The sequence below is a fragment of the Thunnus albacares genome, chromosome 15 (genome assembly GCF_914725855.1).
Source record: "Thunnus albacares chromosome 15, fThuAlb1.1, whole genome shotgun sequence".
Classification (NCBI taxonomy): domain Eukaryota; kingdom Metazoa; phylum Chordata; class Actinopteri; order Scombriformes; family Scombridae; genus Thunnus; species Thunnus albacares.
In genome coordinates, this window is record NC_058120.1 from 18,701,588 (window position 1) to 18,715,909 (window position 14,322).

The following is a 14,322-nucleotide window of genomic DNA, read 5'->3' on the forward strand; positions in this document are numbered from 1 at the left end:
GACATAATATTAACACAGGGACATGAGTAAAACACGAGTAAAACCTTCAAATACTGAAAAGGGGAATAGTGAGTACAAAAGTAGTTACAGAAATGGACATACTAATCCAGCTGCAGATCAATGCAGTGATTTCAAACAGGATTTTGTGACATTTATGCCATTTCAAAAGTTATGTTTCCATAAGTAGGCCATTATGTAGGGTTGGTTAACACAGCACGAAGCCTGATGGATATTTACCTTTGACACACTTCAACTAGGGGCAAGAATAATGTACCTTAGTGTAATATTGTAGATTCATCTTGTACATTATTAACCCATGCACATGATTAGAATAGTAATGTTTTGAATAGTTAATTGAATAAAATGCTCTCCATCCTCTGTGGGTTGTGGCTAATTGAATTGACTGGACTCATGAATGTTTTTGTTCTCACCTGTTTGGACAAAATGACACTTTGTATGGTGTGAATACTGAATGCAGTGAATGCAAGAGTCCCATTTTTCTATTATCTACAACTGTCCCTTTGCATGTCCACCTACAAAGACTTGATGTGTGCAGATATTCTGACTATATGCACTTCCTTTCAGTATCATGTATCAATGATTAGTTAATTGAATAAAAGACATACAGTATAGCTTCACCTGGTCATCAATGTTGTTTTAAATAATGATGCTGTGATGTTAATTGAGCTTATTAATGTTACTGTCTTTAACTATGTGGAAATCACTGACTCTATCTTGTGGAATTTATGTTTTGTTCATCATGCTTTGAGGTTAAAAACTCAGTTGGTGCAGTGTTGTGTATTGGAATAACAGTGCATACATGATTTTTTCTTTCCTATTGCCCAACTCTATCCCTTCGCACCTCCCGCAAAGACAGACTACAGATTAAAATATAACAAATGTGCCAACCATAGTCACTATCAACATGTGAAGTATTCAATGCATCCATTATGAGGGCACACAGTTGGTCCACATGGTGTGTCTGCGGTTCACTGTCACCTACTCAATGACTGTAGCTTGCACAAACAGCACCGCCTGTTGATGTCTGGGTGCAAGGACAGGTGAGAGGTGACAAGTTGAGAGGTCGTGTTAGCAGAACGGTAAGGCGGCTACACTTTTGCTGCAGACATAGTGAGGCAACCACAGAAGACGAAGTTGACGTGGGTCCGTGTTTGCTCAGCTATTATCTTGCGAAAAATAAGTTGCGTGCGGGACAGTTTCGACAGGCGTTAGCTTTAAGGACTGGTAACGCAGTTGTTGCTAAGCTTTGCTAACGTTAGCGAGCTGCTAGCTGGCTTGCTAAGTTGCTATGTCGCAACCAAGTGGTTGGACTTCTTGGAGCTAGCTAGTGAGCTCACCTCAGTGGCAAACTTTGATTCTGGAGGAAAACACGAAAGGTGGGTACCGTATGTTGCCATCTGACAGTATGTAGTAGCGCTTTTGACAGTAGTTTGTGCATTAATTGGCTTAGCAGCATAACGTCAGTTAACATGAACAAGCGTCTGTTTGGTCAAACTTCCGTTGCTAAGTTAGCATTTAGCATTCTGCTGCAGGTAACGTAGCCTTGTCGGCATTTTTCCCCCCAAGTTGAGGTTATCCTAAATTTAAACTTAATTAGATTAAAGATTGCGCAATTGGGTATAGAGTGATAACGTCACCAATTAGCGTTAATTAACGGTATTATTGATGACCACGGCAGTTAATGTGTCATTTGCTACCAGCTGGTCATGTTTGGTATAACGTTAATCCAACCACTGAAGAGCACTAACTGACACAACATTGGTTAAAGTTATCATAACTAACATGCAATACCGCACCTATGCACTATGTACAATATAGTGAATATAAACTATTTATAAGACATAAAGGGAATGGGAAATTAAGACAAAAGTATTGTGAGGATTAAAAGGCACCCTATGGTGATCTTGACTCGTATATTTGTATATTTATCTAATTTTATTATATTTCTAACTCATTTTATTATATTTCTCTTTCATTTTACTATATATACTCTAATTGGAACAAGAGCTTAAAGAAGCCAAAATTCTCTGCCTTCACTGTGGCCATCTGCTGTGTTGCTGTGAATGTGACAATAAAACCTCTTGAATCTTGAAAAAACATTAGCTTCTCATCCATCACATCACCTCACAGCACCGTTTTTCTGTAGTTTTGTTGATTGTCTTATTTACATGTAAGACTAAGCAATAATTCACACTCAGCATGCTAACAGAAGAGATGATTATTTACAGACGGAACTTAGGACACCTGTCCTCAGGCCTATTTGTGTGACCACTTCAGGTTACACATTGGCTAACGTGTGGCTCTCTGGTTAAAGTCCTTTTTATTTGCCCCACCCTAGAATAATGGAAAATGTGTGTATGATAGATAATGGCACATTAGCTACTTATTGGTCTTGATTAGATTGCATCAGCAAGGCCTGGTTTAGTCCACGTTAATGCTGTAATTTAATCAGAGAAACTAGAAGAAGAGGAAGGTGGAAGAGGACCTGCTCCCTATGTAGATATAAAAGGCTCATTCTAAGGTATCAAAAACACAACACACCTTATTTTCAGGTGATGATACACTATTTAAAACATACTTGTGGATATTATATTCCATTTCTGCCATGTCTGTTCTGCTAGATGCCACTAAATTCTGTACACTGCACCTTTAAGCAGCCATTGGCATGCACCTCGCTCATAAACTTATCTCTTATCTATAAGGCTTCAGGGACAACTGCCTGCTAGCTGTTAATTAACCCATCACTTCAAACACAGACTCACATACACTAAGATATTATCAAAAATAAATTTGAAGTTATCACAATTTCATGATCTGATGCCAGGTCTTGCTTACACAGGGATTATTGTCAGAGGTTTCGGTGGCAGAAGCTGTATTTCATTTGTTTCCTCCTGTATGCAGTCAGTATGCATGCACAATGTATCTTACTCCCATCACCTGCAGTTGGGTCTGTTTGAAAGTGTTTAGACATCGTCAGGGAAAAGTTTTTCAAAGAATCATATTTTTCACTACATCTTCCCAACATCATCAGCTCTCCTTGTTAAGTCCTTTTATATTGTATCCAATTTATCCACAGAGGTAGTTGAGCTTTTCCAGCTCACAATATCCTCTAGGTGTACAATTGCAAAAGGGATGTGTCCCAAACAGTGTTATTGTGTTTAAATCCTCCTTTTGTTATGTTGCCTGCTCCACTCGTACAATGAAAGAGCCTTGTTGCTCTTGGCCTAATGTCATATCGGCGTTACCAGTTTCCGACTTGTAAATAGCATTAATGTCAACCTCAAAGTTGTAATTGCAACTGGGAAACTCAACATCTAATGTTTGTTTATTTTTTTCTCCTTCTTTCTTTCTTTCTTTCTTTCTTTCTTTCTTTCTTTCTTTTTCTCTCTTTCCAAAAAGATATCCCAAAGTTTATGTAAGGATTTCTGTGAAATTTGGTAAATATTGACTTGATTCCCAGACTTTGCATCCAAGTATACAAAATTAAATTTTAATTCAGTTTTTAAAAATAGTGATAGGAACAATGTTTTTCGGTGTAACAGCAAGTTAGAGAGTTGTTCAGTGCAGGTTTGTTCTCTCCGAGTGCCCCTAAAACATAAAATAGACCTGCACTTAAATCTATTTGCAATTTATTTTACAGCATTATCTATTCCCTGTCTTTTACACACACTCGCATAAAGGCACACAATACACACATCACTTAAGCTCATTGTTAAGCCTAGACATGCTTGACCTCTTTACTGCTTTGCTCTGCAGGGATGTCTGGTCTTGGCTTAAAGCAAGGAATGCAAAATGATTGCCAGAGAATTCAGACTTGGACTATGAGGAGTATGCTGTTCAGTGCATGTGGTGTTGTGTTTGGGGAAGTGCTTTCAGGATCATTACTATGGTGATCAAATAAATGTTAAACCAACCCAAATGGACGGGACTATATCAAAGTGTGGTACTAGCCTCGGGCTATAAAAACAAAAGGGTTTCCGTGGATGCGTTATATAAATAGTGTTGCGTCCCTGGTGTCCACGCCAGTCGGAAGAAAAACATGTTTATTTAACACTTTAATGTTCATAATTCCATTCACTTCTCACATCTCTGGCTCCAGGTGTGTTGTGCCTTTTTTTTTGCTGTATGAATAGGCTTGTCTGATTGTTCAAGCAGCCACCCAAGGGTGTGTGTTTAGTGTGTGCATGGGGACACAGCCTAATTGCGGCAATTGTGCTGAGCAAGCCTGTTTCTCACCTCTGTCATGCCTCACATTTTCCGTTGTTAAAACCAGAAACCCTTATTGCCAGCATAATCATGCACACAAACACACGTGCAATTTTTAAATGCACCTTCAACCACTTTGGTTGCCGCCGTTAAACTTGCTGCGTCATGGTGCTGCAGATGGTATCAACAAGGGCAAGATGATGGGAACGTTGGGGGCATGTAGTCTGAACTGAAGGCTTCTGCAATCATAACAGTAATTGAGGTGGAAAGGTGTGAACCACAGTCGATGTAAGAGAAGAAAACACCTGCTGGTTGAAATAGCTCCCTGTAGCATCAGCTCAGACTCGCTGCGTCAGCAGGGCCATGGCCTAATCAAATCAAGACTCACTGTATTCCCCCTTTTAACCTTAATGTCAGGGGACTTGCCAGTTAATTGACTGGCTCTAGTGCTTATTTAACATAAGGGAATGTAACTGTTTGTCAAGCATTGCATTTTCTGGACATACATGTCGTTTATTAGCAGTGTCCTGCTTTTTATTCAAATAGTTCTGATGTGACTTACAGTAGACAGTTTTTACTGTCAAAATTTTACTATCAAATTGTCTAATTTACATAGCACGTCATCACAAAGCATTCAAAAGTGGGGCACATCAAAGCATTACATTTAAGTGCCATATTCAAGGGCGGTTTGACTTTATTGCTCTTGAAAGAGATGTGTGTGTTATTCTTCCCTTGTGCTCAGAGTTCCACGCTTTGATTTGAGCGCATGACACTAGATCTGTTGAAATAGATCTGTTGGGCACTGAAGTTTATTTTGCTCAGTGGATATTTGTTCCTGCACAGGTGTTTTAAATTATTCTGGCTAATTAGACCTTTTTCTCAGGTTGGGTGGAGCCATACTGGGAATCGCATGGGGTCATGTACTTATAAGGTGCAACAAAACGAACAGGAGAGTGAGGAAGATGTCAATCAAGCACATAGTCCTGAGGAGAGGTCTAATCAGGCAAAATAAGTGAAAACATCTGTGTTGGGTGTACCGCAGTTATGTAGAGATTTTCAGGAGGGACATGTTGCACAAGTGTAATGTTACCATTTGAAGCTGAAGTGGTCACCAGTGATGTCATTAAAAATGACAAGCAATCCCCATTGGCATGTCCAGATGAGCCCCTTTAAACTTATCAGATATGTCATGGACAATTGAAGGTCCTGTTACTTGGTTTTGAATTTCAGAAGGATTACAGGCTCAATTCATTTCCTTTAGACCATGCGGTATTTCTGCAATGTTGCAGCTACTGTTACAAACAGTATTCAGTCCACTTCAATTGTTTCTGCTCATGTTCATCTAGAATCATGGTGTGTATGTAGTTTGTATGTATGCTTTTTAATTTCATTTTTAACTTTATTTTATATTTAAGTTGACATGTCATGTTTACATCGGTGTGAATGATATCTATCAATATCTCGAAATGTCTTATTTTGTCCGACTAGCAGTCCTAAACCCAAATAGACACTCAGTTCACAATTATATAAAACAGAAAAACAGCAAATCCTCACATTTTGAGAAGCAGGAAACAGTGAATGTTTTTTCTGTTTTCCTTGATAAATTGATTTAAACATTGAATTGACTATCAAAGTTGTTTACAATCGATTGTCTGTTGATAGTATGTCATGTTGTCGTCATGTTGAGTGAAAATAACAGGGCAGGAGCATCTTGTTAGCCCAGTGATTACAGCACAGACCACATTGCACCATCTCTGGTTCGATTCTGGTCAGGGACCTTACATGCTCTCTCTCAACTCGTGTTTCTTGTCTGTCCCGACTGTCTGCTGTTAAAAATGGTGAAAAGATAATCTAATAAAATGACAAGGCAGCCATTGTTGAAATTTTTAATACACTTACATTTATCAACTGAAAGTACAGGGTTGACTTTGGTGTGATATTTCACCACAGTTTTTTTATGTTAAGACTATCAAAAATGTGGGCCAAAGCTTATGCTGTACAGGCTGTACATCCAGTGTTTATTATGAAGCTACAGTCATACTTGATTTAGTGACCATGCACCCACAATTTGTTACCCACAGTCAGAAAGGTTCCCCTATTTACATTCCACAGTAGGAATGTCTGCCATGGATTTTCCACTGTTTGTGGGAAAATATGTAGGAAGAACAACAGAACAGCTGGCTTTGCTATTGATGAGAGCGTCGATAATCTCTTTTGTTTCATGTTACGAAGTTGTTCCTCTTTAGTTCCGTTCCATATCGTAAATCCAAGTAAAGCATAAATTCCATAAATGTCATAATTCTTATCCCCTATCTTGCAACAACATGCAACAACTCATACCTCGACTGCTTAAGACTATTTTTTATTTATTTAGCTTTGACTTGTTTTCAAGTTAATCTTGTCTGTTCATCTCTCCACAGATGGCTGTGTCGGTGCGGGGCCTGTACTTTGTGGTGACCCTGTTTTTGGGCAGTTTCTTTGGAAGTGTCTTCATGCTGGGTCCATTTTTGCCCCTTATGCTGCTGTCTCCCGCCTGGTACCGCTGGATCACTGATCGCATCGTCGCTACCTGGCTCACCCTGCCTGTGGTGTGTACATCAGCATAGCCTTTACTTAGCCTACTTCCGTGTGTGCTAGATGATCTTGAGTTACCTGTTTTAAACACAGTCACGATGCTCTGCGTCATCTCATCCTTATTTATGCCTCCCTATTTAATCAGATTTTTTATTTTTGTCAGAAGTAGTACACTACACTTCTGTCAGGAGTACACTTCATTTATTCAGATTGCCCTTGAGACTAGTTATGCAAATCTTGTTTACAGTGACCACATATTTTGATGGCATAATTTATTTGTTTATGCTTCTCACTCTGTCTCTATCTTGAATTCATTTTCCCTTATTTCCTCTTCCCGGCCATTCCTCTCTCTCCCTCTACGTCCTTTTTTATTATCCTTCTTGTCTCCCCTTGATCATCCACCTTTCCCACCCTTACCTCCCATCTCTTGTGCTTTCTCTTCCATCCTTCCTCCATCCCTGCTACTCTTTCCTCCATAGTCGTTGCTGGAGCTGGTATTTGGGGTGAAGGTGGTAATAACAGGTGATGGCTTCATCCCGGGGGAGCGCAGTGTGATCATCATGAACCACCGTACACGTCTAGACTGGATGTTCCTCTGGTGTTGTCTGCTCAGGTACAGCTACCTTCGTCTGGAGAAGATCTGCCTCAAGGCCGCCCTCAAGGCTGTGCCTGGCTTTGGTGGGTATACAGTAGATGCCCTGCCCTTTCATAAACGCAAAAACACAGACTTGCAACCCCCTGCATACTGTAATACATGCTTTGGATAGGACTTCTTGAAAAACATCAGTGCAAAGCAGTTTATATTTGGTAGAGGAACAGGTAAAATCATTCAAATGGAGACAGCTGAATCTAAATATAAAAGAGGAACAGTATATTGCAAATTCAGAACAGTGGAATGGTATGAAAATGCAAGACGTAGTTTATTTAAATGAGCATATTTTTCCCGCAAGGAGCTGGTGTTTTGACAAGCCTGATTTCACAGGTAGATGGTTACAGAGCATAGGTACTCTGCTGGCAAAGGCCAAATCTTACTTCTTAAAAATTCCTTTTCCTGAGAAAAGTGTTAGAGAATCAGTTGAGCACAAGAAGTAATCAGTTACAAGTAAATACTTTGCATGTACTTCCCAGGCTGGGCGATGCAGGTGGCCTGCTTTGTCTTCATTCAGCGTCGTTGGGAGGAGGACAAGAAACACTTGGAAAACATGCTGGACTACTTCTGTGACATCAGAGAGCCTCTGCAGCTGCTATTGTTCCCCGAAGGCACAGATCTCACTGGTGAGAAGTGAAGAATGCAAACACTTCATCCATTCTTGTGACAGTTTGCCCACATTTCAGTTTCCAGAGCTGAGTGTGGCCCTACACCTGTCTTGCGCCTTTGCACTGACACTGTTATGCAAACACAATTTCAAAGTGATAAGGCATAGCCAAATCCCTTGACACACACTCCACACAGTCATTTCTGCAAGAATGCTCTGATCTTTCAGTCCAAGCAACAAGTGACACCGGTGTCTAAAGCCCTGTCAGATCACAATTAAGCCAATCAAAGTCCCGATTAGCTTTACTAGGGGAAGCTTAACTTCTCTTTACATATCATGATGTCATGAGGGGTCCAGTGGAGTTACATCACAATTGGCCAGCAGCTTCAGGGCTTTAAAGATTGTCTCACTTTTGGTGTTGTGTGTGCACCTGTGTGTGTGTGTGTGTCTGTATGTACACATGTCTGCATTTAAGCCTCTTAAAGCTCAAGGCTTAATTTGACGTAAGAAACAAGGGGATGTTATACAGTATGTTTGGACGTCTTATGTGGAAGTTGTCCTGTTCTTTACTCTAATAGATATCCCAGAAACATACATACAGACCTTAATATACAGGATCGGGTTTAGGGTGCACTTAAGCCTCTCTAAAAATTACCATGATCCCTTTTTAAGCTTGTAGAGCTTGTATAAGTTGAATGAAAGATTGTATAAGAATCATAAGTCAGAGCTTTGTCCCAGTGAGGTAAGATATCCTGATCAAAAGAAGGCTGTCCATAGTCCTGTGTCCTACAAGTCAGCTCGAAAGAGCCACTTGTTACATAATATGACTAATGAGTCATGATATAGTTTACATGTTCCTGCAACAAGTTCCTGAAGAATGTTAGGTTAATAAACAGTCATCTTTCCTGTGTTTATGTCCCACTCTGCTTTTTACGAATGTGTAAGCCTTTGTCACTGGTAGATGTATTTCATGAATGTACTCACTTCCCATAACCAGCATGACTATTATTGTTACTGATGTTCTTATAATGGAAGAGTAATATTTCTATTTTTGTATGGCTCTTGTCCACTAAGCTCTACTTTTGTTAGAAAGGGTAAAGACAGGGTCATTGTAAAGCTCCTCTGTAGGTAAGCAGCTGTCAAATACAAAGTCCAATATGTAATATTAGCCTAAAGAGAAAAATAAGACTGCTGGCCAGTTAAATGAAATTGAATTGAGAAATGATCTTACACAGGATTTAAATATAATGTATATATTAATTGTATTCTCATTATAAAATAGAAAAATGTATTAATCTACTGTATGCAGTAGTAATCTACAGTCAGTGAGATATGCATAGTAGCCTATATACACATAGTGTATATGCTTCCCAGTGTTAGCCTCTACCACATGTAGCATGTACAACATGGTTTCTTATACTAGAGTTGGAACGATTAATTATTTAGTTGCCAACTATTAAATTAATTGGCAACCATTTTCATAATTCATTAATTGTTTTGAGTCTCTCTTTTTTTTTTCTTATTCCAGCTTCTCAAATGTGAATATTTTCTTGTTCCTTTAGTCTTTTATGACAATAAATAGTGAATATCTTTTAGTTGTGAACAAAACAAGACCTTTGAAGACGTCAGCTTGGGCTTTCGGAAACCATAATCATAACTTTTCACCATTTTCTGACATTTAATAGATCAAACAACTAATTGATTAATCGAGAAAATAATGGACAGATTAATTGATAGTGAAAATAATTGTTAGTTGCAGCCTTAGTCAACCAAACGTTAGTCGATGAGAAGAGTCTTAGTCAACCAAGTTTTCATTGATTGGTTAGTCGCAGGAAGAAAAAAAAAAAAACCTCAACCTCTGTTCGGGAGCTGCACCTTGTCAAAATTAGGTCAAAAACTTGTATATGGCGACAACCGGCCAAGTCACTCAGTCAGTTAACCGGCCTGCTGTAATAACAGCTGGGAAACCACCTAAAATGAGTGACAGGAGGATTTAACAGAACTTACTGACCCATGGGACTGAATAAGGTAAATCAGTCTCCTCGCTGGTTGTTCTGCCACATTAAGAATCATTAACTTTACAGCTTTTTCCGTTAGCATTGTCGTTAACAGGTGGCTTGCTTTGTGCGCGTTCTTGTTAAATTTATATTGTAAAGGCTCATTATTACGGTATTGTATTTCTCTGTAATGTAGAAAAACAAAAAATATTTTCTGATGCCCCAAAAAATAAATATTTAAATTATTAAATCAATATCATAAACATGTGATGACTAGTCCATTAATGGCTTGACCTAACAACTACTAGTCAACCAGGAAAATCTTTGGTCGGGGTCAGCCCTAGTTAATACAAACATCTATCAATGATGATTGTGATTGGAGCTGTCAGAGTTATTCTGTATCTGTGTCTCCTGCAGAAAACACAAGAGCAAAGAGTGATGTGTTTGCCGCCCAGAACAACTTACCGAAATTCGAGTATGTGCTGCACCCTCGCTCAACCGGATTCACCTTCATTGTGGACAGACTACGAAAAGGTGAGGTGTGATCCACAGCAGCAGTGTGTGAAATCATGAAATCTCATTAAACATGACAATGGTCCACTTATAAGTAATAAGTGTTGTACTTACATGGCTATTTCTTAATTCATTTTTGATTATAATATGTGTTTTTTGGCCGCAGAGCCTGTCCCCATGGAAATATTATATCAGCAAAACCAAGGGAAAATGGCACGCTACCATGATGACTGTAGTTATTCCACTGACGCTGTTTGCATGAGAGGGATCATACCTGTTATTCTTCAAAGTCTCAGACCTATGCTTCATCCCACTGCCAGCCATTACAACACCCCTGAGATTCTAATGTTTCCCTATGAGCTAATTCTGGCAGCCCTCCAAAGTTCTTAATACCACCTCTGGCTCTGCTGTCTCATCCCCCATGCGTCCTGGATGCTGAGCATGGCACGAACTCTCCAAGCAGGTGTTGTGAATCAGTGTGATGTCATCAGACTTAGCAAATTCTCTTCTCTCTCTCTCTGCACCGCTGACTGACATGCTGTGCATGTTTTCTTTGTCCAAGTCCACCGTGCCCCTCTCGGCTCTATTTTTACTGTGTTAGAGCTGAGCTGTACAGGAGCAGGTGCTGGCAGGTGTCATCCTGTCCACTTGATATTTCATTCAGCTCTTCCTGTGTGTTGTACGGGCACTGCAGTTCAGTGATGATTGTGTAGAGTTCATGGTAGTTTTAAAGGCAGAGAAGGGATGAAGCCCCATGGATAATTAGATGTACATATGTAATGGAGTCAAGAGCTGGGGTTTTGATGCATGCATAACACAGTTAGAATAACCAGTGTGGATGTGGAAAAGAGAAAACATTACGCCTCCCTGCAGTGTCATGTTTTCATTTCTGAAACTAGTTTACAGTAGGTTGGGTCTGTTAAGAGTACTGAAACTATTTTACATTGTTTAAAGTGATGCTTTTTGAGTCTAATTTACTGTCTTGTTTTGGTTTTATCAACTCTTACATCAGCCAGTATTCTACCTTTGATGATTAAAAATGTGTCTCGTTTCCTAGGAGACAATCTGGATGCCGTCCATGACATTACAGTGGCATACCCCAAGAACATCCCTCAGACAGAACGCCATCTCATGTTGGGGCTTTTCCCCCGTGAGATTCACTTCCATGTCCGCCGCTATCCAGTAGAATCACTGCCCTCCTCTTCCTCTGACCTGGAGTCTTGGTGTCGAGAGCGCTGGGCGGAGAAGGAGGCTCGTCTGCGGGAATTCTACTCAGACCAACCCCGAGGCTTTGACAGGGACGGTATTGCACGTGTGCCACCTTGTAAATCAGAGCTACGAGTGGCTCTGATCAAAGCCGCCTCACTTCTGTACTGGAGCAGTTTTATTGCTCTGTGCTTCACGGGTCTGTGGCTGTGGGCTCCATTCAGGCTCTACTTCCTGGTCATGGTTGGAGTGTATATGGCCCAACAGAAGCTGATTGGAGGCCTGGAGCTGCTGGAGTTGGCCTGCCATCGATACTGGAAGTCCATGGCCGCCAATGTGGATGAGAAGAGTAAGATGCTGGATAGGAAGATGCAGTGAGGATGGAAGACGGGGTTGATGTGCTCAGCAAAGACACTGAAGACTCAGTTGTCTTGGTCTGTTCAGTCCAGAGAGCTGGAGGATCCCTTTTTGGGACCTAGTGCTCCATGCCTTTTAGAAAGGGAGTAATAAGTGCATCTCCTGACAGTATGCATGGCTTCAGTGGAGAGAGCTTATGTTCCTGTTGAAGAAGCTAGGAGGAAAAAAGGGAATGATATGTACATTTATCTGTGATGGGTTCAAAGAAGTCATTACATGTGGTGTCGTTTTCCCACTGTACGTCTCCTTGTATAACCACTGTTATTTAGCTTGCTGTCAGTGCATTTTATCGGATTATGTTGTTGATGTTTAATATGATTGTTTTTTCCGAACCTCAATGTGGACATGTGTCATGAAACAATGCTGTTAGTATACGTTTTACTGTTGCCATGTCTTTGAAAATATTTTTTTTGTTTGTTTGTATGTATTGCTCTTGTTTTTGTGTCAGTGTAACAAATTATGGAGCAGAGCCATAGTACAGACTACCTGTACATATGAGGACTTGACAACTCTAACCAATATTCAAATCAGCACTGTAGTTAGCTGGATTAGACACTAATTAAACGAATCAGTTTCCATTCATAGCTTATGGAAAGAAAAGGAAAAATGTAATTCCCAGAGAATTATTAACAATTATACAGGTATATATGTGTACCATTGTTTACCTTTTACTGGGTAGAATTACCCTTTTGTACAAATTGGGAAATAAACTTTTCCCAGTTAGTCCTTACAGTTAACTTTTAGCTCTTGAAAGAAAATTTGTTATTCTGTTTGTTTGCTCAAGTAGCTTTTGCACATAAAAGCCAAAGGTGAGAAGCAAAGCTGATGTAAAAATGTAACCGAACAGAATGTAGTCTGTTTTGTCAGGAAAAGGTAGCTTCACCCACCAGTGGGAAGGTTGCCCTTAACTACACTGGTGCAACACTTGTAATCATCAACTCATCAAGATCAAAGATCTGTCTGAGATCTTATGTCTGGATAACTGTAGAAGCAGATGAGCTTTGTGCCCTTTCTGGGAATGACGGGATGCCTTGTAGAGGCAGGATGTGGGTGGTGCTGGGGTGGAAGAATGTCCTGTTGGGACAACATTACCCCTCGATGTGCAGGGTGGCACAGAGGACCAGACTTGGAGTGGAAAACTGGCCCTGAACTCAACCTAATCCAAAAAGGCCCTGCAATGCCCACCTCTCCATGTGTCCCTCTCTAGAGGACTGGTATTGATGCGCCTGCTAAACTCAATTAGTGAATGACAGCTGAGAAAGCTTCTCCAATTGTGCCAAAAAAGGACATAAATTGAAACAAGATTTGAGCGGCGCTTCAACCACACTTTAAGCCATTGACTCTCCTTCCTGTTGCTCTCAATACCATTTCCGACCATGTCATATTCTGGTACTTATGACAAAATTGTCACTTGGGTAGTCATTAGCAGTTTCTGTAACACTGTGCAATGTGTGATTTAGCTGACCACTTTAACTGGTGCAGACCAGCCAATCTTATTTTGTGAAAAATGTCTTTAAGCCACACAATAGAAAGACTCAAGCGTCTTTTCTTGTTTATATGATACTGAAGCTCCTGTAGTTAAAGTGTAAAGGGGCTGTTTTCCAGTCACTGTGATCTAGCTGTGTTACCAATTTTATCATCAGCATGTTGTAGTTTACCAAACATGGTGCATATTTGTGTTTTCAACCAATTTAAATCTCCTGAACCAGCTTGAATCTACATGTATCAGTCTTTCTCTTGTGCTGTTTTTTTTTTTTGTTGTTGCTCATTATTTTACCACTTGCTGATGCTGGACCTCTTCAAAGTCACCGTCCTCAGGTAAACACAGTAGACACTGTTACAAGTCCGTCTATTAAAGGAAGAAATGCATATATATATATACACATATATATATATATATATATAAATAAACTATATCAACTCATTCTAGTCTCCAGTCATGGTTCTTTCTTGTTTTATTTCCTTTAGCAAATGTTGCCAATTGACTTTACTTATGATGCTGCATATAATCTCACTTGATTTTCTGATAAAGGATGTAACAGCTCACTGGATTAACAGTATCATCAGTTTAAAATGTTACAGCCATCACATAAAGACATGACTGACATTAAAGTGTAGTGTGATGTTATTAC

The 14,322-nt window shown here is 39.9% G+C and overlaps 1 protein-coding gene across 3 annotated transcripts; it reads left to right on the top strand.

Moving 5' to 3' along the window:
- The first annotated feature begins 1,019 nt into the window (after positions 1–1,019).
- On the top strand, positions 1,020–14,115 carry lclat1 (lysocardiolipin acyltransferase 1). Of its 3 annotated transcripts, none has more exons than XM_044375179.1 (6): positions 1,020–1,100; positions 6,648–6,815; positions 7,281–7,479; positions 7,930–8,076; positions 10,472–10,588; positions 11,625–14,115. In XM_044375179.1, exons 2-6 carry the CDS (start codon positions 6,648–6,650, stop codon positions 12,149–12,151), a joined length of 1,158 nt encoding a protein of 385 aa, XP_044231114.1. In that variant the 5' UTR covers positions 1,020–1,100; the 3' UTR covers positions 12,152–14,115. The 3 variants fall into 3 exon arrangements, with proteins under 3 accessions (XP_044231114.1, XP_044231113.1, XP_044231115.1); XM_044375178.1 differs by having other exon boundaries at positions 1,025–1,397; XM_044375180.1 differs by lacking the exons at positions 1,020–1,100; positions 6,648–6,815 and having other exon boundaries at positions 7,326–7,414.
- Positions 14,116–14,322: the final 207 nt, after the last annotated feature.